At 38.2% G+C, this 24,354-nt stretch overlaps 1 protein-coding gene across 1 annotated transcript in view; it reads left to right on the forward strand.

The window, feature by feature from the left end:
• LOC107589385 (glutamate receptor ionotropic, NMDA 2D-like) overlaps positions 1-24,354 on the forward strand; it is a 77,154-nt gene that overhangs the window by 45,605 nt on the left and 7,195 nt on the right. The window contains exons 5-11 of the mRNA XM_016277799.1: positions 10,746-10,860; positions 12,094-12,299; positions 13,629-13,797; positions 14,095-14,248; positions 15,115-15,240; positions 15,476-15,705; positions 16,770-16,930. Of these exons, the coding sequence (XP_016133285.1) occupies positions 10,746-10,860; positions 12,094-12,299; positions 13,629-13,797; positions 14,095-14,248; positions 15,115-15,240; positions 15,476-15,705; positions 16,770-16,930 (1,161 nt within the window). The remainder of the gene's footprint in view (positions 1-10,745; positions 10,861-12,093; positions 12,300-13,628; positions 13,798-14,094; positions 14,249-15,114; positions 15,241-15,475; positions 15,706-16,769; positions 16,931-24,354) is intronic.

Consider the following 24,354-nt stretch of genomic DNA (forward strand, 5'->3'; position numbering starts at 1 on the left):
TGGATCCGGCTCTTCAGGAGATGGTGACCACACCACTCCTTCCCCCGGCGGAGGGCCGGGTGGAGAAACCTTTGTTCCTGTTTTTTTCTGTTCCGCCGCTGGCTACCCAGCCAGTGGTGCCCAAAACCTCAACAGAAGAGAGGGTTCCTTTTTCTCCGGGGTCCAAGAGGGCGAGGATGGCAGTGCGCGAGACCCAGTCTCCACACGGCCGTCCCCCTCTCCCTTCGCCAATGGGCAGCAGGGTTCAGTTCAAGGACGCTATGCCTCCTCACGAGCCCCCTGCCCAGCCGTGGAGCCAGGTAAGTGGCGCGCCGCGCACTCAGACCCCACCCTGGAAGGCACGGAAGCCTGCCGGGTTGGGTCCCTGTGTTCCACTGTGCTGCCCCACTGCGGGTACGTCGGTGGTTTCCCCAGGTTTCCGCCTGTTCGGTCGCTGGGGGCCTGGTTAGCGTGCCCCAGGCTGTCTCGCTGGCTCATGTGAACCGTCAGACTCGGCTATGCAATTCAATTCGCCCGGCGCCCTCCCAAGTTCAGGGGCATTCGGTTCTCCTCTGTGCTGGACAGGGATGCTCCTGTCTTGCGTGCAGAGATCGCGGTCCCGCTGGCGAAGGAAGCGATACAGCCGGTCCCTCCAGCCGAGATGAGGTCAAGTTTTTACAGCCCATACTTCATCGTACCCAAGAAAGGCGGTGGGTTACAACCAATCCTGGACCTGCACATGCTGAACCGGGCCCTTCACAAGCTTCCGTTCAGGATGTTGACGCAGAAACGCATCTTTCAATGCGTCCGTCCTTTCGATTGGTTCGCAGTGATCGACCTCAGGGTCGACTGGGAAAAGAGCAAACTCTCCCCTTTGCAGAAGATCTCTTTTCTCAGCATGGAGCTGGACTTGGTCAACCTCTCGGCACGTCTCTCAGTAGAACGTGCACAGTCGATGCTGAACTGCCTGGGGTCCTTCCAGTGCAAGATGGCGGTTCCACTGAAATAGTTTCAGAGGCTCCTGGGGCATATGGCATCCGCAGTCGCTGTCACGCCGCTTGGGTTGCTTCATATGAGACCGCTTCAGCATTGGCTTCACGACCGGGTCCCGAGATGGGCATGGCATGGCACTTACCGGGTTTCTGTCACCCCGTGCTGCTGTCAGACCTTCAGCCCGTGGGCAGATCTTGCCTTCTTCGGACAGGGGGTGTCCCTTGGGCAAGTTGCCCTTGTGCTGGGCTAGGTGCCCGTGTGTAGTGATTCCTCTTTTGGGTGATCCCACATGTGTATTCTTCTACGGTACGGCTCCCCTCACGGTAAGCCCGTATCTTTCCCTGGCAGTCGTTCGCTGCCATCTCTGCTGCGTAGTTATCTCACCCCAGGCAGGTTGAGTCTACCGCAGGGACTTCCATATGTAGTAATGCTCTGGGCCAGTCCATATGTGTAATTCCACATGATACCTCCTATGTGCAGGATGTGGCTTCCGTAGCGTCCCAACTGGGTACGCTTTCCCAGTGTTATCCAATGTACCACTGTATGGAACAGCAGTGCGGACACCTCTGCCTAGCCGCTGTCCTATCTTCCACCCCAGCTGGTGTGGGGGGACTTGCCGGCTTGCGCAGGGCACTGGAGGGGGTCAGCAATGGTGGCGTTGTCCATACAGATCCCAATTCATCAGTCACGACTGACGTAACGTAGAACGTGACTGACTGAAAGGGAACGTCTCGGTTACTTGTGTAACCCTCGTTCCCTGAAGGAGGGAACAGAGACGTTACGTCCCGTCACCACAGTTGCTGTACCACCGCTGTAAAGCCCCGGCTTAGCATGAGCTGAAGCCGGGCAAGAGTGAGCTGAGACGGTGGGGTCGAGAACAGCAGTCCCGGCGAAGGAGCGGTGAAAACGGTGAAAGCCGATCAGGCGATCCACAGCACTAAGTTGATGTATTCCCTCAGCGACCAGCACGGATCAGCTCTAGGCATGACGAAGCAAATATCGTCCTCTTTTTGAAGGCCAAACAAAGTAGTTTCGCTTTCACAACGAAGCACACAGCATCTTCATGACATGGCGGCAGTGGCAACAATACTACAGTGAGAATAAAAGTTTCGCCGCCTTTCTTTGCGTGAACATTTGGGTGGCGTTATGCAAATCTTCCTACATAGTGACGTAGATATGGGGGGTGTGTTCGAACGAGCCGTTTTAGGTAGGCGTAGCTAACTCTTAACTTTTATAAAGAATATCTCTTTGGATTTGAGACTTTAGTCTTTGCAAATTTACAGATCTTCTTTATGCACCAAGAGCTTGTAACACTCCAAAGAGAAAGGAAAAAATGAAATCGCATCATATGACCTCTTTAAGATTGTGACACTGTGACATTATTTTCATGACAAATTACCATATTTTCCTTCCACGTTCTCATTACAGCGATATATATCAGGATGTTTTACTTTTGAGTTTATTTGTAATTCTCATTATTTTCAATGGGGATTCTCATTAGGTTCTCATTAAATTACCTTACAGTTTAAATAATATCCCATTTTTTGTTTCACCGTACGGTAATGAGAGTTTTTTTGCCACGTTGTGATAATGAGAATTTGGGGGGAATTGTCATGAAAATAATGTCACGATGCAAAGACAGTGTTCTTTTGGACCCCATTAGCTTTAATTGTATTAAGAGTCATACAGGTTTGAAACGACATACAGGTGAATAAATGATGACTGAACTATCCCTTCAATGGTCCTACAAATAGGCTGCCTTTTCTTTAAGCAAAAGATAATTTTAAATTTTGATTATTTTTATTGAAATATATGAAAGCCAGTTTCTGTCATGGAATAAAAAAAAAAGTTTTATCTCACAATTGTGATATTTTTCTTGCAATTCAATTGAGTTTATATCTAAATTCTGAGAAGAAAACTTGCAATTGTGAGAACATGGTCATAAAAAGTCACAACTACCTTTTTAATTTTTTTATTCTGTGGTGGAAATGGGCTCCCATTAAAATATAAGATGAAAATGTTTCATGCTAAGTATGGTGAGATTCATGCGGTCTCTTGGCATATTTTGAATGATATTGATCAAACTTTGAGCTATGAACCACCCATGCTTGATATTTGAGCTTGTGGTCATGTATTAGTGAAGTTGAATTGATTATTATAATGGTGGTCAGCTGGATAATGGAAAGTTACGATACAGCTTCTAGTATGAATAGAATTCATCTACGATCCACTTTTGAGTTGATGAAATAATGAAATACCGCTTTGATTTATATTTCTTTGTCCAGCTTTATCTGCAGTCCAATCAATGGCACTAGTTCACAGATTACACATACGGTTGCTGTATATTATAAAGATTCATCTCTGACCATCGCACCGTATGACGTCTGCTCTGGGAACAGTATAATGCAGTCACTCCAGATTAAATATGGAAGCAGATGTGCAGAGAGATGTTCCTAAATCAGTCATTAGAGGCTGGTGCAGGAGACGAGAGCGCTGGCATTACTACGAGTAAGCATATTGCAACAGACCTGTTTCCCCCTACTGCTAACGTTTTGTTACTGCTAAAGTTAATGGAGTGTGATGAATGCTCACCTGTACTCCTGCCCACTGTTATTCACCCTTCATCGCCTTTCTCCTTTCAACCTTTTCACCCTCTTTTTGGGCCATTTTCTCTCTCATATCTCATTGTTTTGCTTTCTTTTAGTGTCTCAAATCCCCCTACTCATTTTTCTGTCATTCTTTTTGCCTCTTTTTCACTTCCTCCCACTCTTTCATGCCCGTGCATTTCTCAGTTCTTGCACTCTTTCATAATAACTCTCCTCTCTCATCATGTCGACATTACTGTCCCCACTCTAATTCCATCTCTTTATCTCATACTCTTCGCCCTCTCCTGCACTCATTCATTCCTGTCCCCCTCCTTTTCTCCCACCCTTTTGTTGGCCCCCACTGTCTCATTCCTTCATTTTTCCTCTCCGCTCTCGTCTTGCCCCTGCGGGCGGTTCTAAAGAGGCACACATGCAGTGTCGTTTTGCATGTAAATAGGATAATTGGTTATGGTGTGCCGAATGCAGGGGGAAATATCACAGACTGTCACCAATGGAACTGATCTCGCAGCCACCCGGCTTCACCCACACACACACTCAAACTCAATCTTACTCTCACTCATTCACTCACTCAAGGTCTGCTCCATCCCTCATTCGCTCACTCTTACGCCCACTTCCTCCTATTAACTCATGCTGTCTGTGCAGGATGTTGCAGCAGTATTGACGTCTTCAGCCAACTTCGCCAACTTCCCCTCTCTCTCGCTCTCTCTCTGGTTGTGTTTCAAAACCTTGTGAGCTGCTTATCTAGACATTTTTTTGGATATCACAGCCACATTGGAACTTTCCTGTGTGGGTGCATTCAAATATTCCTACTTTTGTTGCATTATTAATGTGTGTGAATTTTCCTGCATAGGCTTCTTTTTTGGGCATCATACTGTAGGTCACGTAGACCATTTTTGGGATCAAATTTCGCAAATATCATGGGTACATTCAACATTTTTACAGACAGATTTTTTGGGGGCATCACGACTGCATTCGAACTGCATCATGGGTGTGTTTTAACAGTCATGTGTAAAACATTTCTGGGCATAATACTGTAGATGCATTTTAATCATCCTACTTAGACTGTTTTTACAAATAATTTTTTGGGCGGCTGCACATTCTTAGACTGCCATTTTGGCTGTCATACACATATTTGAACATTTCTACCTGGATTTAGTTTTTTTGCATTGCAGCTGCTTTCAAACATTTCTACATAGACCATTTCTGGGCACCATACATTTGATGCACTTGAAGGATCCCACAGTTTTGGGGCATTGTGAGCATGTTCAAATGTTCCTAAAAGCATTTTTAGTCATTAGGCACATGCAAATGTTTCATCATCTGCGCTTTCAGACATTCCTAAATTTACATTTTTTTTAAATAATAGATATATTTGAAGGCTCTATTGTATTCCATTTCATTAAAGGGTTAATTCACCCAAAAATGAAAATTCTGTAATTAATTACATTAATTACTCACCCTCATGTCATTCCAAACCCATAAGACCTTCAACTTCGGAACGCAAATTAAGGTATTTTTAATGAAATGTGAGAACTTTCTGACCCTGCATTATCAGCAATGCAACTGACACTTTTTAGGCCCAGAAATGTAGTAAGGACATTGATAAAACAGTCCATGTGACATCAGTGGTTCAACCTTAATTTTATGAAACTATGAGAATAGCAAAAATAAATGACTTCATTCAACAATTTCTTCTCTTCCCTGTCAGTCTTGGATGGGCATTCATGACAGTACCACGCATTTGTGTGATGCTGAGCAGAGGTATGCACATGCATGCGTCGTGGTACTCTCATAAACAAATATCACACAAAAAAAGAGAAGAAATTGTTGAATAAAGTCATTATTTTTGTGTTCTTTGCACACAAAAATTATTCTCGTAGATTCATAAAATTAAGGTTGAACGGCTGATGTCACTATTTTATCTCTACTATGACTATTTTATCAATGTCCTTACTAACTTTCTGGGCCTCGTGTCAGTTGCGTTGCTGTCTGTGGAGGGTCAGAAAGCTCTTGGATTTCATCAAAAATATCTTAATTTGTAGTTCCCGAAGATGAACGAAGGTCTTACGGGTTTGGAATGACATGAGGGTGAGTAATTAATGACAGAATTTAAATTTTTGGGTGAACTATCCCTTTAAGCAGTAGTTTTCATAGACAGCAATGTTCATAGACAGCAGTTTTAGGCATTGGTTGAGTATTCCTGCCAAGACAGCTTTAGATAACCTTATATGCCTTTTTGGGCATCACAGGCACATTTGAATGCTTATAAATTGGCTGCTTTTTTTGACCATGATGTGTTTGAAGACTTATACAGGTACTACAAACGCCACTTTTGGCCAGCTTGGGCACATTATAGACACATTATTTTTAGGTATTAGGCACATGCAAATGTTACATCATCGGTGCTTTCAAACATTCCTACATTAACCAGTTTTGGGCAACATGGATGACTTTGAATGCTCCAACCCAGATTATTTCAACATTCAGCATTTTTTGGGCAGAATAGGTATGTTGAATGTTCATAGACAATATTTTTGGGCATCGTTAGGGACAGTTCAAACAGAACTCATTTTTGCATTCCATTGCACTGCTTTTCCATTGTTGAATGTAAAAATGCACTAGATGGATGTGATTGACCATTGCACTCGCGTCTTGCATTGCCCCTTGTTCCTGTCTCGATAACCCTAGAGGCCCTTTTTGAGCATGACAGGCATGTTAAATGCACCTAGAAAGCATTTTTGGGGCATCACCCTTGAGCTCGAACATTCATTCCTAGACAGCATTTTCGGAATTTAGTAGGCATATTTGAATATTCCTACTTACATTCTTAGGCATCATGGGTGAGCTTGAACATTCTTACGAAGACAGCAATTTTGGCCATTTCAATTAACTTTTTGAACCTTTTGAACCCCAAAAATGCTGTCTAGGTCTTGTTAAGCTTTGGAACAGCCTCTCTCTTTATGACTTTTGCTCATAGGTTAACCATATTGCTGTTGTATACAGCCATACTGCTTTGAGATACTCTCTCTTTCAAACACACACACACACACAGCTGCAGAGGGCAGTGCCTCTGCTCATCACCATACTAATGCTGCTTTAATGAACACATTAAAACCCCTCAAATGTTCCTGATGTTTAAACACCCCTCTGATGTTTAAACATTCTGCATCTCTCCTTAACCTGTCCTGGTGTGTGCGCCACACACTTTTCCCCCCCGCCTCCTCTTCCTTGTGTCTCCAGGCCTTTTCATTTCACATTCCGTGTGACAGTACATCACTGCTACTTTTCCATTTTGTGTGAGACTCACGCTCCCTTTTTCCTGCCTCTCTCTTTCTCGTCTTCATTGTGATGACACAAGTGACATCTGTATTCTGCTACGTGCTGTGCTTTAGGTTGTTTGTTCACCCCACAATGTAAGGCATTAGCAGAACACATGTAATGTCAATGGATGTGTCGCTATGACAACCTTGCAGGGGTCTAGAGCGAGGGAACGAGTGAAGTGTGAGTGCTGGCATTGCCGACTCGAGGTTGTTAAGATTGTCACGCTTTCCATTGCACTCTCGAAATGAGCGCCGGATAAATTAATTACGCCAGATAGGATGGTTTCTTTAATTGCCGATCCCTGGCAATTTTCGTGTGTGACGGATCGAAGAAGTTTAAGAGCGATTTGTAAACTCGATTATGGTTCCCTTGTGAGTGTGCATGAAAAATGAACAGAGCTCCATTTCGTATATTTCTAAAAGTGTTTAGCGTGCCGTTTGGAGACGGAGGAATGAAGGTTGGCTAAGCAATACCGCTCACATTCTTTTAAATGGGGCATTAAACCAGAAGCCCACAGTAGACGTCATTGCAACCGACGATTTGAAATGAACATAATCACTTATATAGAGCTTGACATAAATTATGGATCAGATATTCAGGTCAATTTCTCCCAAAGACAGAAGTGGAAAGACTTATGAGACATGTCTCATAAAAACGAGCCTAGTGTCCCGTGCAATGACGGGCTAAAATAAAAAATGAAAAACGAGCTGGTGTGAAAGTGTTTTTTTCTCGCCATTACTGCATCACCAGTGAAAAGAAAACTGCTGACGAATGCCCAACGAGAGGAGCAGCTTCTGCACGCGCAGCGGAGAAAGATTTCTCTGTCATTATGTTCACGTTTGGTGTCTGTTCCAGAGTTTGGGTGCTACTCTCGTGCTCTTAGTTGTCATGGCGACTAACAAGAGCATCTCGGCAGCATTCTAAGAGCTCCAAACACTGAATATTGAAAACAAGCCACTGGCGAGATGACTGCTGTGTCCTGCCGCCGATCTGGAAGTGCGATAAAAGTGCAATCGGAGCCGTGGCTGCGGTGCCTCAGGGCATGTCATTCATCCTCCATCCACCCAGTTCCTCTTTCATAGATTCATCGATTCATTCCTCTGTGAAGGTTATCCTTTACTTTACCCTTGTTTTTTTTCATCTGTAAATCACAATTTTTCTTCATAAATAGTGAAAACAAAAATAAATACAAATTAAATTTATTCTGACATTAATGTTTTCATTAATTGTTTTCCAAATTTATTCCATAAATACATTCATTTTAATCATTAATTTATTCATCTACGTTTTTCCTCTCTATTTGTTCATTCACCATTTAATTCATTCATTCTTTTTACTACATTTTACATCTATTTTACCCTTTAAACTATTCTTCAATTGTTATCATTAATCCGTTTTTTCTTATTTGTTCATTTATTTATGAAGTTGATCCTATTTTACCTGTCCATTCATTCATCTTTTCCTCTTCACTTATTAATAATTCCCTGATTTATACCTTTTTGAAGGTTATCCTACAGTACCCTTAATTTATTTATTTTTATTATACATGATGTGGCAATTAATTAATCTAATTAATCGCAAATTATTCGCACATCAAATTTGGACTGAGAAATTACTCCCAAAAGATAATTTACAGTTATTGTTGTAAACAGACATTACAAAAAGTAGCTTCAGCAAGAAATATTTTGTTTAATAAAATGTATTATGTATAGTCTTTTGGACCATGAGGGTGAGTAAATGATGACACAATTGTCATTTTTGGGTGGGTGAACTATACCTTTAATAATTTATTTTATTACTTTTATTATTATTACTATGGAAATATGAAATTATTTATTAATGAAATGATACTTTAAATAATAAACTAAAACTGCCAGTAGGTGGTGGTGAATGTCTTAATGATTAAGTCATCGAGTCATTTATTCATTTGATTCGTTCAAATAGCTGATTCATTCAGGAGTGAAGTAAATGGTTCTTTATGAATGGTCAATTGAATCATTAGGCTTGTTCGACTTGAAGCGAATCATCACCATCAGACCGATCGGTGTGTGACATCAAAGCACTGCAAGAGCTTTAGAGAGCAGACAGCTCCTTATGCTTTTGAATCGCTGGGAATTTATGAATTTATTTTATGTATTGCACTGTATTTTATGCAGCCCAAAATGTTTGCACTGTATTTGATGTATAATCATTTTTTATTTTTAACTGTCTTAAATTCATTTTAAATCTATTTTTAAATAATTTTTAAAGTTTTTAAATTCCTTGTTTTATTTTTGTGATAATTTTGTATGATTATTTTACTTTCTTTTATGTAAAGCACTTTGAATTACCATTGTGTATGAAATGTGCTATATAAATAAACCTGCCTTTGATGTCATACACGTATCGATCTGTGCAGCGCCGCTTCAAATCCAACGCGCTTATGGCCAATGGTTCAACCAGCGTGGCAAATGGTTCACCCAATTCATTCAAAACTTGGATTAAAAAATGAAATGCCGCTGCGTGTTGCTCAGAGACGAACAGTTCTGCTTTGTCTTTATATTTTCGTTGGTAAAATTGAGCAAAACATTAACTTCTTACTTACTGAACTGTTGTATAAGATTATCACATTTGCACTTGTGTGATATTGCTTAACTATATGATGTAAATATAAGACAAAAACTCAAACGGGCATTTTTGCCCCATATGTTGAATTTTAGGGACATTCTAACTACGTTCTCTAGGCTCCATCACGCAGTGAGTTGTTGCCCTGCCTCATATTTGACATCAATCAGCTGTATGAAATGCCAGATGACCCAAGTAGGTCTGGGGTGGGGCAAGTGCGTTAAATGCGTTTATAATTTTATTGCGTTATTTTTCACCGTAATTAATTAATCATATTAACGTGTTAAATTACCAGCCCTAATATATATTCATTCATCCATCCATTCTTTCAGAATTTTGCTGGTTTGTTACTTCGTTCGTTCATTCATTCATTCATTTATTCATTAAGTCCTATGTTCTTTCTTTCTTTCTTTCCATCCATACTGTCTATTTTCGTCTGTATTAATTAATTGATTCATTCATTTGGTTAGGCAGTTATACTGTAAGTTTTTGGTCATTCTGTTTTCACAGAGATTCAATGTTGTCATTTCTATTTAATGTTCATTTTACCCTTTAAACTACTAATTTTTTATCTATTCATCATCCCATTTTTCTTTCCTATTCGTTCATTTATTCATGAAGTTGATCCTTTTTACTTGCGTTCATTTTTTATCTGTGTTCATTCCATAATTTATACATTCATGAAGTTCATCTTTCAGCACCCTTCGTCTTTTTATTCACGCATGCATTCGTCTACCCTTTCTTCCAATATATTTTTTATCCATTCACAAATACAGTACATTCACCCTAGCTATTCATTCATTCATCAGCTTTTTATGTATTTCATTCAAAATTTAGTTTGCTCATTAATTTAATTAATTAATTCATTTAGGTTTACTTTCTCCATTTGTTTTTTTAATCCTTCCATACTGTCGATTTTCTTCTTTATTAATTCATCGATTCATTCATTTGTTTAGGCAGTTTTACCCTGAGTTTTCGGCCATTCTCTAAATGAATTTCTTTTTTATGTTCATTAAGATTCAGTGTTGTCATTTCTGTTTAATGTTCAGCAGAGAAGGTTTGCTTAGGAGTCCCTTAAGCATTCAGCACAAATCACACACAGCACCCCAAGTGGAGAGGTGACTAATGGAACTCCGATCTATCACTCTTTATCTCTCGCTGCTCTCTTTCCTTCTCTTTATCACTTTCACTCAGACTCCTCCTTTATCACCCTGCTCTTTTTTCCCTCTTCTCCTCCTGCAGGTTCTTCAGTAACATAACTCTATCTGGACGGGACTACTCCTTTAATAATGACGGTTATCTGGCAAATCCGCTCCTGGATGTTATCTCCTACACTGCAGGAAGAGGCTGGGAGGAGGTAGGGGTGGAGCCATTAGTATGCTTAAATGTGTTTAGATATTCATGGTTATCATTGAACTGTTTTAAATGCAGCTCCCAAGTGAGTTCACATTTTGCCTTGCCATTTAAATGCAATATAAATGAAATGTGAAGAATGCATTTAAAATGAACCGTGTGTCTCATACAGAAGGGACTGAAGTGCATCAAAGAATAAATATATGCACATTCACATTACATTACAATACATTATGAGCAAAGCCCAAAAGCTGCATCAACACAATTCTTTAAATTGTATTATAATGTATAAACTGTGTTAGGAAAATCAAGGTCTCAGTGGTGCTGTATTCATTGGAATTGTAATTTTTAAAACTTTTTTTGTGTTTATTAGCATAACTATCCTTGGTTTTTATTTTCAGTACTATATTTAGTACATATACTTTTGATATAATGCAGCAAAATTATCAACTTACTGTACACTTGAGAGTTTTGTGCACATTGAACTTACTGTGCACTGAGAGTTATAAAAATGACTAGTCGGCAGTTCATACCTTTGTTTTTATATGCTTATGTTTTACTGTATAATTCACAATGTTCCTGTTTTTCCAATGACTTGTCTGTTATTTTAAATTACTCTCAAAAGAGAAATTGTTTACTGGGCAGTGCACTTGAATGCAATTGAGCAGCAAATTGCAAATTATTGCACATACAGCATTTTCTTGGCAAATGTCAATAAGCCATGGGAAATAATAGATATTTGCAGGAACGTATTTGGTATTGGTTATTAATGCATTTTTTGACAGTTTGAAATGGCTGATTTCACAAGCGTGCCAGTAAAGCTGCAGAAATATTAAATCATTTATTGTCGAGCTAGAACAAGTCTTTTTTATTATATTTAATTGTCATGTTCACTGACAGATGGTTAACACTTGGGATTGGGAATCATGTGAAGTTAAAAAGGTGCCATGCTGCAGTAGCTTTGAAAGGTTTGGGTTTATGTGACTTGTTGAAAGGTAAAATAGCTGTCACTTGGGAAGACAGAAATTTTAAATGTTCTTCAGTTTCAGCTTCTTACAGATTCTTACGTGACTGTTGGCACTACATCCATAGTCTGTCTTGAGAATGTCAAATAGAAAACAGATTCCAACACAAATCATTTAACTTCTTCAAAGTACCATTATGAGATACTCTGCATCTGTCTGAGGTCTCAGAGATGTTTTTGTATCATTTTAATGGCATCTTGTTATTGTTGTAGGTAGGTGTGTGGGAAAATGGTGTGCTGCGTCTGCGTTACCCGCCCTGGTCCCGTTACGGCCCATTCCTCAAACCTCTGGATGACTCCCAGCACTTGCGTGTGGTTACTCTAGAGGAGAGGCCATTCGTCATCGTAGAGCCTGCTGATCCTGGAACAGGCTCCTGCATCAGAGACTCTGTGCCGTGCCGTCTGCCGCTCAACAAAAGGTCAAGGTTCAGTTTGTGGATTTTTAGACTGGAAATGTTCAACCTTTGAGGTTATCACTTTGGCAAATGTGGCAGTGAATATGCAGATGTTGCAAATTACATTCACATTACCCCAGGGGCATTCATTCCCCGTCCTGTCACTAGCACTGATGGAATTTAAATAAATTAGAAATGCACGTAGAAATGGAAGAGGTTGATCAATGATGGTTCTGTGTTAGAGCACTTGACTTCATTTACTTTATTTGAATGCAGAATTTCTCAGAATTCTTCCTGGTCTAGCATACAGCGCATGGGCGAATCTCACAAAAACAAGAACATGCCCAGGTCATATTTAACCACAAAAATCAAAAGAAAGATCAGCTTTATATAATTAGATACAGTATATTTTGTTTAACCAACCAACATTTTGCATAAACAAATAAATGTAAAAATTACATGACATTTTCATTATAATTCATATATAAACGATTATAATTTCATTATATAAACACATCTACCCCACATATTCTCATTACCAGAACATTTTTTTTTATTAAAAATAATGTAATATCTATATTAATTATATCAAATTGTGGATTTTTTGGTAAAAATATAAATAAAACTGCTACCCTATATTGTAATGGCTACTTTTTGGAATAAATTGCATTTTAAAAGAAATTCAAATAGAAAACCGTATATTGTAGTAATATTTCACATTACATATTTCTATTTTACTGTATTTTTGATAAAAATACATCCTTGGTGAGTATTTATTCGATATGCTAATTCTTTCAAAAATATGAAAAAATCTTAATTATTCAAAACTTGACCACCAGTGTATATTATTGCTGTGGTGATTCTCATTTGTTTCATAATGAGAATCACTAAATAATCAGAGGTAAAATTATGGGTTATGATAATGAGAATATGGGGAAATGTGCTTAATTGTCATGACAATCAAGTTACAATGTAAAAAAATTATAAACAATGCCTTCAATTAGGCAAAATTAATACAAAAAATCTGTTATATTTCTGGGTGATATATGGTATACAATCTTTAGATAAATAATGACCTTTTCCTATTTAAACACTGCTCCAGTTTCTATTGAGTAGTGCTTGTTTTTAAAACAGCAGACCATTTCCTTTAAAGAACCTTATTCTTCATGCTGATAGACCTCAGATTATATGTGTTTGCCTTAGGTGACACAGCACTGAATTCTGAGCAGGGATGTTCATTTAGTTTCTTTTGCTTACTTTCTCTACATTATTTCTTACTTTTGTCACTGTCCCCTTTCTGTTTCTTTTTCCTTTTCTATGTCTTTCTCCTCTTCTTCTTCTTTTCAATTACAGCATGGTTGTTGAGGGCATTCAATCTATGAAGCACTGCTGCAAAGGCTTCTGTATTGATGTTCTCAAGCGCCTGGCTAAAATAGTGGGCTTCACCTATGACCTCTATCTGGTGACCAATGGCAGGCATGGAAAGAACATAGACGGAGAGTGGAATGGAATGGTCGGGGAGGTCAGGCCCTCATTTTATCTCTCGACTATTTGTTCACGTTGACTTTATTATCACAAAGTCCACTGAATTCAGGTGCAGCATTTTTTTTGGTCTTAAATTGTGACACTGGCAAAGCACCATAATATACAAGCTAATGTTCTATAAATTATAAACAATGAAACATTTAAATGTATGAACTAAACGGCATTCAAATTCATTAAGTAGTCCATAAAGGTTACTTACTATCTTGACAAACTTTTTAACTTTTATAAATGCACTTTCTCTGTTCGTAATGTTATTAGTCTCTTTCCCCACCAGGTGGTGTCCAAGCGAGCCGACATGGCAATCGGCTCCCTGACTATTAATGAAGAGAGGTCAGAGGTTGTGGAGTTCTCTGTTCCTTTTGTGGAGACTGGCATCAGTGTCATGGTCTCTCGCAGCAATGGCACGGTGTCACCATCTGCTTTCCTCGGTAAGGGAATAGGAGGGAGCACCGGACTTCTTTTTTACTTTTAAGCATTTGGCATACACTTTTCCAAAGTAATACAATTTATCAGTATGTACCTTTCCTGGGGAATCAAGCCCTTGACCTTGATTTTGCCGGCACTATGCTGTACCAGTAGCTACAGGCTTCAGATTTAGTGTTCTATTTGTGTTAAATGTTGGCAATTATTCAGATTATTAAAAAATGTATTGCCTTTTGGCTTTTTATGCACACTGCCAAATGAGTGTTTTAAGAATCCTTATAATCTTGTACTTAGAGATCCAACTCGAACTCTCCCTAACAATGAACATTTTTTAAATTGTTTAGACAATCTTGTCATCATCTAATTTTTCTTGATTTTTTTTTTTTTAGATAAAAACATACTATGAACATCCTCCCCAGTCTAAAAAGAACATTTATTTCATCTAAATTGTTCTGTACAGTGATTAGCGCATCAAGAAATTGCCGGTTTTTACATGTCAGTGACATGTATTGGGTTATCAGAAGAATAGATAAAAACAAAAACTGGATATATGCTATTATTCCTAAACAAGGAGGGTAAAATGTGAGAAAGTTTGTCAAACCTTGTGTTGTTCCTGGCTGCGTGTAGCACCTACTGCTCTGCAAATACCTTTAAAGGATCCCAACATTAAAAAATATGACTGAAATTTATTTTAATAAGGTGCCTGATCATTTCTAATTGGATTTGAACAGTTTGTGTGGCACATTTTTGCATGGATTTTGTGTAAGTAAGAGGCTGATAATTAGACTGTTTAATTCTAGGATGGAAAAAGGAAAAAATGGAATGGATTGCCATTCATTCATTCATTTTTATGCTTTTTCCATCCTTTTAGAGCCGTACAGCCCAGCTGTGTGGGTGATGATGTTCGTCATGTGCCTGTCTGTGGTAGCTGTGACCGTCTTCATATTCGAGTTCTTCAGCCCTGTTGGATATAACCGAAGCTTACAGAGCGGAAAGAGTACGTTGTTTATATATTTAAGGTTTTGCTCTAGGCAATTTCATGAATGCAATCAGCAATGAAGGACTTGTTTACAGATTGTTATTATCATTGTAAGCATGTTCCACAGTTTACCTCGAGCTGTGTTCCTTCTTTTCTCATGTGTCTTTTTGTTGTCTCCCTTTATACTGTTATCACTGTGTATGTCATAATAAGACATGCCTCATTTGGCCTTCCTGTGTTATTCTTCTCTCAGAGGCAGGAGGTTCAAAGTTCACCATAGGGAAGTCTATTTGGCTGCTGTGGGCTCTGGTGTTTAATAACTCTGTTCCGGTGGAAAACCCGAGAGGCACCACCAGTAAGATAATGGTGCTGGTCTGGGCTTTCTTTGCTGTCATCTTCCTGGCCAGCTACACCGCTAACCTGGCTGCTTTCATGATTCAAGAAGAGTACATCGACACTGTGTCTGGCCTCAGTGATAAGAAGGTAGACCGTGATACCAGTAAAAAAAAATGTTTGCAACAAATATCCTCATATTATGTTGAGAGGTTGTACTTGTGTGGAAACATTGTCATAAATATGATTGTTTTGTATGATAATTTGCAAATAAAGTAATTGTTATATGGTATTTTGTTGTAATTTATAACCTGTATAATAATTTATCATTTATAATTATCATAATATGTCAATCACTATTGGATACTGAATTGTTGAATTTATCACTAACTTAAAGGGATATTTATTCATAGATTATAGAAAAACAGGACCCTCTCTGAGCAATTTTTTTCTTATAGCAAGTATTTTTAGTAAAATGTGTATTCATTTATTCATTATTCATTTTGCACATTAAGTACAGATTTATAATAGTATAATTAATTATTTTAATTTAGCTAAGTAAATAAAAAATGTTATGTGCTTTTGTCATTTTTATTCGTTTTTATTTTATTTTTTAGTTATTTTTTTAATTTAAATTTTAAGTATGTAGTATGCTAATGTGCTAAGGCAACATTTCTCATTTTTGTTCAAGATTATGTTTACGTTTTTCATCTAACATTTATGTTTCATTTAATTTCAGCTTAATTTCAATTACTTTGTACACATTTTGTAATAGTTTTAGTTAACGATAGCATCATGGTTATCAGTCATAAAATGAAAATGATTATTGGCTTATTAGTATCAGTCACAATTTTAATATCATTATATCCCTATTTACTGGACATGAAGTTTTATAGAAGCTGAAATTTAGGTTTTATAACAATAACTGACATTGCAGTGATACGGATACACACTATAAATCTTTTTAAATGGGTCTCACTTGCATTTGAACCAGGCATTTGTTTGTGTGGAGCAGTTGGGGCCAAATTATGCAAATAAATCATCGGCCTATAATCATATGAAACCATTCCATTTTCATTCTTTTTACACCCACCACACACTTTAGTGTTTCCAATCAAAGTTACCCACATGATTAATTATGTGAATTTCAGTGGCCTAAACTGCAGTCTCATATTTCAGAAACCTAATGAAGTATCTCCTACTGTCGTGTTCAGTTTCAGCAGCCCACAGAGCAGTATCCTCCTTTACGCTTCGGCACTGTCCCAAACGGAAGTACAGAGGAGAATATACGGAGCAATTACCCCAACATGCATCAGTACATGGTGCGGAACAATCAGAGAGGAGTGGAAGAGGCCATTGACAACCTTAAGACTGGGTGAGTGAATGACGACCATTGTGAAAGACAACATTAAAACGATACAAATGAGGTTCAAAGGTTCTCTCGGAAGAATACATAGGTTAATGCATAAGCTGTTTCTATAATGAAGTGTTTTAGTAGTAGCCAACTTGGCAAATTAAAAATCTGCCAAACTCAAGCTTTAATCCTGCCCTAAATCAGACCACAAAAGTGTTACGTCCCAATGAATCAAGATGTTCTTTTAAGCAGTGGGGGAAAACAGATGTGCTCACAAGTAATTGACTGATATGGGTGATATGATGGATCACAACAGAGGCGTTAATTATTTTGTTGGCTGTTGCTTTTCGCCTTCATTTCGAAGGGGAGTGTGAAGATTGACTTTCCTCCTTGGTGCTATGTCACTGGAAGGACTAAACATTCAGCGGGCATTACTACTTCCACAGGATACTACTTCTTCAGCTGGATTTGTGCTGGCAGGGCAAGCATGGTATTGATATCTTTCATTTAATGTACTGAAGTCAAACTTATTTTATTTAAATGTATTCATCTAGCACTCGCTTTTATAATAATAATAATAAATTTAATTTGTAATGCGCCTTTCTTACACTCAAGGCGCTACAACAGTATAAAACAACAATAAAAGGACAACACTACTCCATAATAGCAATCACAATGACAACACAATAACAACGACAACAACAACTGTAAGATTATAACTTAAAAGCTTCACTAAAGAGATATGTTTTGAGTAATTTCTTAAAACAATCAAAAGACGGAGCATTCCTAATAGGAAGAGGCAAAAAGAATTCCATAATCTGGGAGCAACACAAGAGAATGACCTCCCACCCATAGTTTTAAGTTTACAACGAGGCTAGTACAGAGTAAGAGAACTAGCAGAGCGGTGAGACCGAGATGGTGTGGACATTGTGACCAAATTACAAATATACTTTGGGGCCAGCCCATGTACTGCTTTATAAGTTAAGATAAGAACTTTAAAATCTGCGTGATTGAACTGGAAGCCAGTGTAGTTGATAAAGCACAGGAGTGATATGGCTGTGGGATGGTGTATAAGTTAAAACACGAGCAGCTGAATTTTGCACATATTGCAGCCTCTTAATCAAATTTGCAGGTAACCCTGCAAAAAGTGAATTACAATAACTATAAGCTTGCACAGACATACCACTTTCTGGATCAACATTATACTCCGTAACATTATGCAGTTTTCATTTATATGCTGCCATTGCTGGTGATCGCATTATTTTTCATATGCATCTGTTTACATAAGAGATCGCTGGTTTCTTCGTCCTGTACACATGCGTTTTTGTTCGGGAGGTTTTGTACTCGTTCAGAAGATGTGTAATAGCGCCCCCTAGTGTATAACAGTGAAAACACACTCGTCTTTGGCGGGGAAGCGTTGTCTACTAAAAGACGAGATAACTCGTCAATGGCGGGGAAAGAGTTAAAGGGATGCAGGTCTAATAATTCAGATGAGGCAGAGAGAGATGCAATAGTATTATAAATATTCTATATGCTGCAGGTGGCGGATCGTTTATAGCCTTTTCTCACAGCAGCTAGAATAATTACATTAATCATTTTAATGGCAGATTGTAATCCAGAAAGGATTGTGTTTATGAAACACATGTGAATTAAATTAAATTATATTGCAGTTTTAAATGTGCTTCTGATTATTACAGATAGCCTGGGATTACACAAGATTTGTATTTTAAAGACAACCAGTTGGAAGGGAGCATAATTTGCTTTTTGGATTAAAATAATTTCTTAATATGAAATTCGATTGGTATGACAATTAGAGATTAGACTGTACAGAAATTGAAATCTACATGCTAATACACACTATACTCATAGTCATGTAATGCTGTTGGGTGATCGCATTATTTTTCATATGCATCTGTTTACATAAGAGATCGCTGGTTTCTTCGTCCTGTACACATGCGTTTTTGTTCGGGAGGTTTTGTACTCGTTCAGAAGATGTGTAATAGCGCCCCCTAGTGTATAACAGTGAAAACACACTCGTCTTTGGCGGGGAAGCGTTGTCTACTAAAAGACGAGATAACTCGTCAATGGCGGGGAAAGAGTTAAAGGGATGCAGGTCTAATAATTCAGATGAGGCAGAGAGAGATGCAATAGTATTATAAATATTCTATATGCTGCAGGTGGCGGATCGTTTATAGCCTTTTCTCACAGCAGCTAGAATAATTACATTAATCATTTTAATGGCAGATTGTAATCCAGAAAGGATTGTGTTTATGAAACACATGTGAATTAAATTAAATTATATTGCAGTTTTAAATGTGCTTCTGATTATTACAGATAGCCTGGGATTACACAAGATTTGTATTTTAAAGACAACCAGTTGGAAGGGAGCATAATTTGCTTTTTGGATTAAAATAATTTCTTAATATGAAATTCGATTGGTATGACAATTAGAGATTAGACTGTACAGAAATTGAAATCTACATGCTAATACACACTATACTCATAGTCATGTAATGCTGTTGTTGTTAACATTAACAATTTGAGAATAAAGTATAACAATAATAATAATTTGCACAGTTTGATGTGATATTAGCTAACCGATCTTTAGATTAGATCACCAATGGTAGCGAGATTTATTGTAATGCTTTTTTCCTCAGTTGGTCAGAACAAACGTGGCAGACTTGTTACTAACTTGTTCAGATGACAATATACGGTGAAAATTCTTATTTGGGTCGTATATTCCAAGACGTTGGCTAGAATCTGTGATTGCGAAGTACAGTAAATATCCACACTGGTGCGGTGACTGAGTGCCACACATACTCCTCAAAACATTCGATTCATCTGCGCTGGAGCCGTGCCGGTGCAAAACCCACGCAAGGAAGATAATTCCGCAAACAGCTGCAATTGCAGGTTTTCAGAATCAGAATCAGAATGAGCTTTATTGCCAGGTATGTTTACACATACGAGGGATTTGTTTTCGTGACAGAATCTTCCACAGTGTAACAGAATGACAGTGACAGAACAAAAAACACAGATAATAAAAAATAAAAAAAAATAAAAAATAGAACAAGTAAATAAGGAATAAAAATATACAAATCGACAATTGTATGTACAGGTATATAACAATAGACAGTTGTATGTACAGGTATATTATGTGCAAATTGAAATGTAGAAGTGCTCTGTAGCATCGACCAGATGGCAACAGTTCAAAGAGGGAGTGTGCTGGATGTGAGGGGTCCATAGGGATTTTACCAGCCCTTTTGCTCACTCTGGATTGTACCAAGGGAGGGTTGTACCAATGATTCGCTCAGCAGTCCGGACTACCCTCTGTAGTCTTCTGAGGTCAGATTTGGTAGCTGAGCTGAACCAGACAGTTATAGAAGTGCAGAGGACGGATTCAATGATGGCGGAGTAGAACTGTTTCGGCAGCTCCTGTGACAGGTTGAACTTCTTCAGCTGGCGAAGGAAGTACAACCTCTGCTGGGCCTTTTTCACAATGGAGTCTATGTGAGTGTCCCACTTCAGGTCAAGAGAGATTGTGGTGCCCAGGAACCTGAATGACTCCACTGCAGTCACAGTGCTGTCCATAATGGTGAGTGGGGGAAGAGCAGGGGGGTTTCTCCTGAAGTCCACGATCATCTCCACTGTTTTGAGCGTGTTGAGCTCCAGGTTGTTGAGACTGCACCAGACAGCCAGCTCTTTAACCTCCTGACTGTAAGCAGACTCGTCACCGTCCTATATGAGGCCGATGAGTGTGGTGTCATCTGCAAACATCAGGAGCTTGACAAAGGGGTCTTTAGAGGTGCAGTCGTTGGTGTACAGGGAGAAGAGCAGTGGAGATAGAACACAACCCTGAGGAGCTTCAGTGCTGATTATACGGGTGCTGGATGTGTATTTGTGTATGTGTATGTGTATTCAAAACAGAGATGGTGACAAAGAGGCAAAATTTACGGACTGCAGCTTTAAACAAATCTCGTAGATTGGAAACCCCAGTACTAATAATCATTGAATAATATTCTGTTTTTGCAATTTTCAAAGAATTATGGTACTCAATCTGATGCTGTTCATACATAAGTTTGTGAATTGTTAGGCTAGATTTCATATATTGTTGCTCCAACTGCCTACCAGCTGTCTTAAGCTCACGAAGCTCAGGCGTATACCATGGAGAAGACCTCTTAAAAGAAACAACACTTTTCTTCACGGGGACAAACTCATGACCATGAAGTTTGTTCCACTTTGGATAGTTTATCCAAAGTGATTTATAAATGAGGAACATCACAAGCAATTTGTCATAACAGGGCAGTCTTTTTAAATGTACAGTGTAACTAGAATTCTTTTTTTTTTTTACCATTCATACTTTTATTCAGCAAGAATGCATTAAATCGATCCAAATTGAAGACTTTTACATTATTTCAAATAAATGCTTTTGGGCTTCATATTCGTCAAAAAATGTAGGACAGTTTCCACAAAAATATTAACAACTGTTTTTAATGTTAATATTAATAGGAAATGTTTCTTGAGCAACAAATCAGTATATTAGAATGATTTTTGAGGGATCATGTGACACTGAAGACTGGAGTATTGATGATGAAAATTTAGCTTTTGGAATAAAAATTCCATTACATGATTAAATTACATTTTAAAATATATTAAATTAAAAACAGTTAAACAGTTACTTTAAATTGTGATATTTCACAATAATACTGTTTTATTGTATTATTTTACTGTTTTTTTAATCAAATAGATGCACACTTAGTAAGCATAAGAGACTTCTTTCAAAAACATGGAAAAAATAAACCTACATTTAATTTCATGTATTTTTCTGCTATAAATGTAATGTGTTTTTTTTTTTTTACAATATATTTTGAAAATGTCCAATTGACTTACTCTGACTTATGTTAGCCATTCAAAACATTTGATCTTTTTTGTGTTGTAATATTAGGTCAATGTCACTGTTCGGCTCTCTTGATTTAGTCAGGTGTTCTTTGCTTTTAGTAGTTCAAGTTAAATGCTTTCACACTAAATATGATCTTTGTTGTTTTTATGCCAGAAAAATTCTGCACTAAATGCAAAAACAAATCATATAATTGGCTAGTTGTGTATTTAAAAGATTTTCTGGAAATGCAAATCTAGCCAGTAGTGTCATTACCTTTAATGTATTCATATAGAAGGCAAACAATGACACCTGCTTTATACTGTAGTAGCAGAATGTGTTTTTGTTAGTGCCACATTGTGACCTTCAGCCGTGGCAGCTTAGTGTAGACGCATGGCGGTATTATAGTTGTTCAGTCAAGCATAGTTTTCCTATGATGGCGCGTTTATGTGCCGAGCCAGTAGACACCACTCTGCATGATGCTGGTTTAGGAAATAAAACTTTTTAAAAAGCTTTGCCAGACTTTGTTATACAAAGAGCATTTGATGTCATTCCATTTTCATCCGTTAGCATTTAATCACAGAAACGAGCAATTCTGCACTTGTGTATTATTCATTCGCTGCTCTGCGTCATAAGATGCCATGATTGTTCCAGAATTATTAAATTGCAATGTGGTGTCGCTAACACTGCCTCACTGCCCTCGGATCTGTGTGCACGAGAATGTGTGTGTCTGACTCCTATCTAAAGCTCAAGTCTCTGCGTTATGCATACAAAGCGCATGAATATGCATCCCATCAAAAAAAAGGTTATGTTTGCAGGCTAGAATGTGCAGTAATCACATTGTTGAAGCTTTCAGTGTTCAGGCTTTGCAATTGCTCGTGAAGATTTCATCTGTCATTCATAAGCACTTGGTTTGTGTAATAGTTGTAGCCTGCAGAGTAAGACTTTCGATTTCAAGAAGTGCAATGCAAGGCATGCCCGCCGGCCCACAAGTCAACAAGTCAGGTCTCCAACTAGGTGCTAGCTGATTCTCAAAGGCACTTGTGTACCTCAACAGCCTACCTACTGCTTTTACTGCTTTCCTATTTCAGTCGGGTTGCACTGTGGGGCAGTGTGCTGTGCTATCAAACACCTGTCTGTGTGTGTTCTGTTCGTTTGGTTTCACCCTTACTGAAATGTGTGACTCATTTTCCCCCAAGGGCTCTGTTTTGTTGGATACAACACTTCTGACAAAAGCTGCCACCTTGAATGCTAATGTGGTGCTCGCTGGTCTTGGAGGGCCAAGTTGAGCTTGTTAATAACCTCAAGGTGTGCTTAGCATGAGGTTGAAGAGTAGCCAGTAATAAGCTGTCAATATGGGTTTTTGCTGAGAAGACGTTGGCATGTTACAAGGTGGGTGAAATATGATCAAAGAAAAGAGGCACCTGACTCTGATAAGGCACAAAGCTTCCTTGACTTCTGAAAAGCAACTTACTTTTATGTCTTTACTGTAAGAGACTCCCCTGCTGAATTATTAAGCACCATGAATATGGAGTAATAAGATTAAAGTGGATTTTGACATTATTGGATTTTTGCATTAAATGGCACGATTTTTGCCTGTTTTATCATGCAGCAGGTGAACATTTTCAGTCTGATTGCTTAGGAACGTAATTGCACGAAATGATCTATTCCAAGCATCACATTTCAAACTGTTACAATCTTCACCACGGAAGGAATGTGTATTTGTGATGGCACAGACGTCGCAGGAAACTTGCTGCTAGCAAATCCGGTCCCAATTTAAGTTTTTTTTTACATGGGGTTTATTTGAAGACCAGTGTCTGCACAAATTAGCCTTCCTATTATGCGCTGCTCATTTCAGCAAAGCGAGCAGCCAGACAATATCAGCGTTCAGCTATTCTGCAAAGTGCTTGTGCGCATATATTATCACATTTATGGCAGAGAAACAAGTCGTGTCCCAGAAAATCTTGAGGTATTTGATTATACACCTGCATATAAAAACAGAGTATGCCTGCATGAAGTCGCTGTTTATTTGAGGCTTATTCATGCTACCCTAGTATCTTATAGTTTCATTTTCTTCACACTTTTTATAGTTTTATCACTGTATTTTTAATTTATAAATTTGAACATTCATTGTAATGTTAATTGAAGGAATAATGTGATAGCCAGTGTTGTGAAAAGACATATAAATGCTGTTACAGTTATTGAAATGGTTTCCAGTGCACCTGTCCATGAGAGTTTATGTTTTGAATGTCCTCCAAAAACTTGATTTTAATGTTTTGATTTTAATTTCCTGCAGTGGATGTACAGTATCAAAAGTTTAGAGACCGTAATTATTTTAATGTTTTTGAAATGTATTTTACCTGAAGTATAACATTACTATTGTGAAATATAATCACAAATTAAAATAACTTCTCTATCTGAATATATTTTAGAATGTAATATATTCCTATGATGGCGAAGCTGAATTACTGCAGTCTTCAGTGTCACATGATCCTTCAGAATTTAACTGTGATTCACATTCGAAATTCAGGACTTTTTTTGATATTCTATTTAGCAAATTTTTTTTTTGGGG

Source organism: Sinocyclocheilus grahami, unplaced genomic scaffold, assembly GCF_001515645.1.
Source record: "Sinocyclocheilus grahami isolate Dianchi unplaced genomic scaffold, SAMN03320097.WGS_v1.1 scaffold116.1, whole genome shotgun sequence".
Classification (NCBI taxonomy): domain Eukaryota; kingdom Metazoa; phylum Chordata; class Actinopteri; order Cypriniformes; family Cyprinidae; genus Sinocyclocheilus; species Sinocyclocheilus grahami.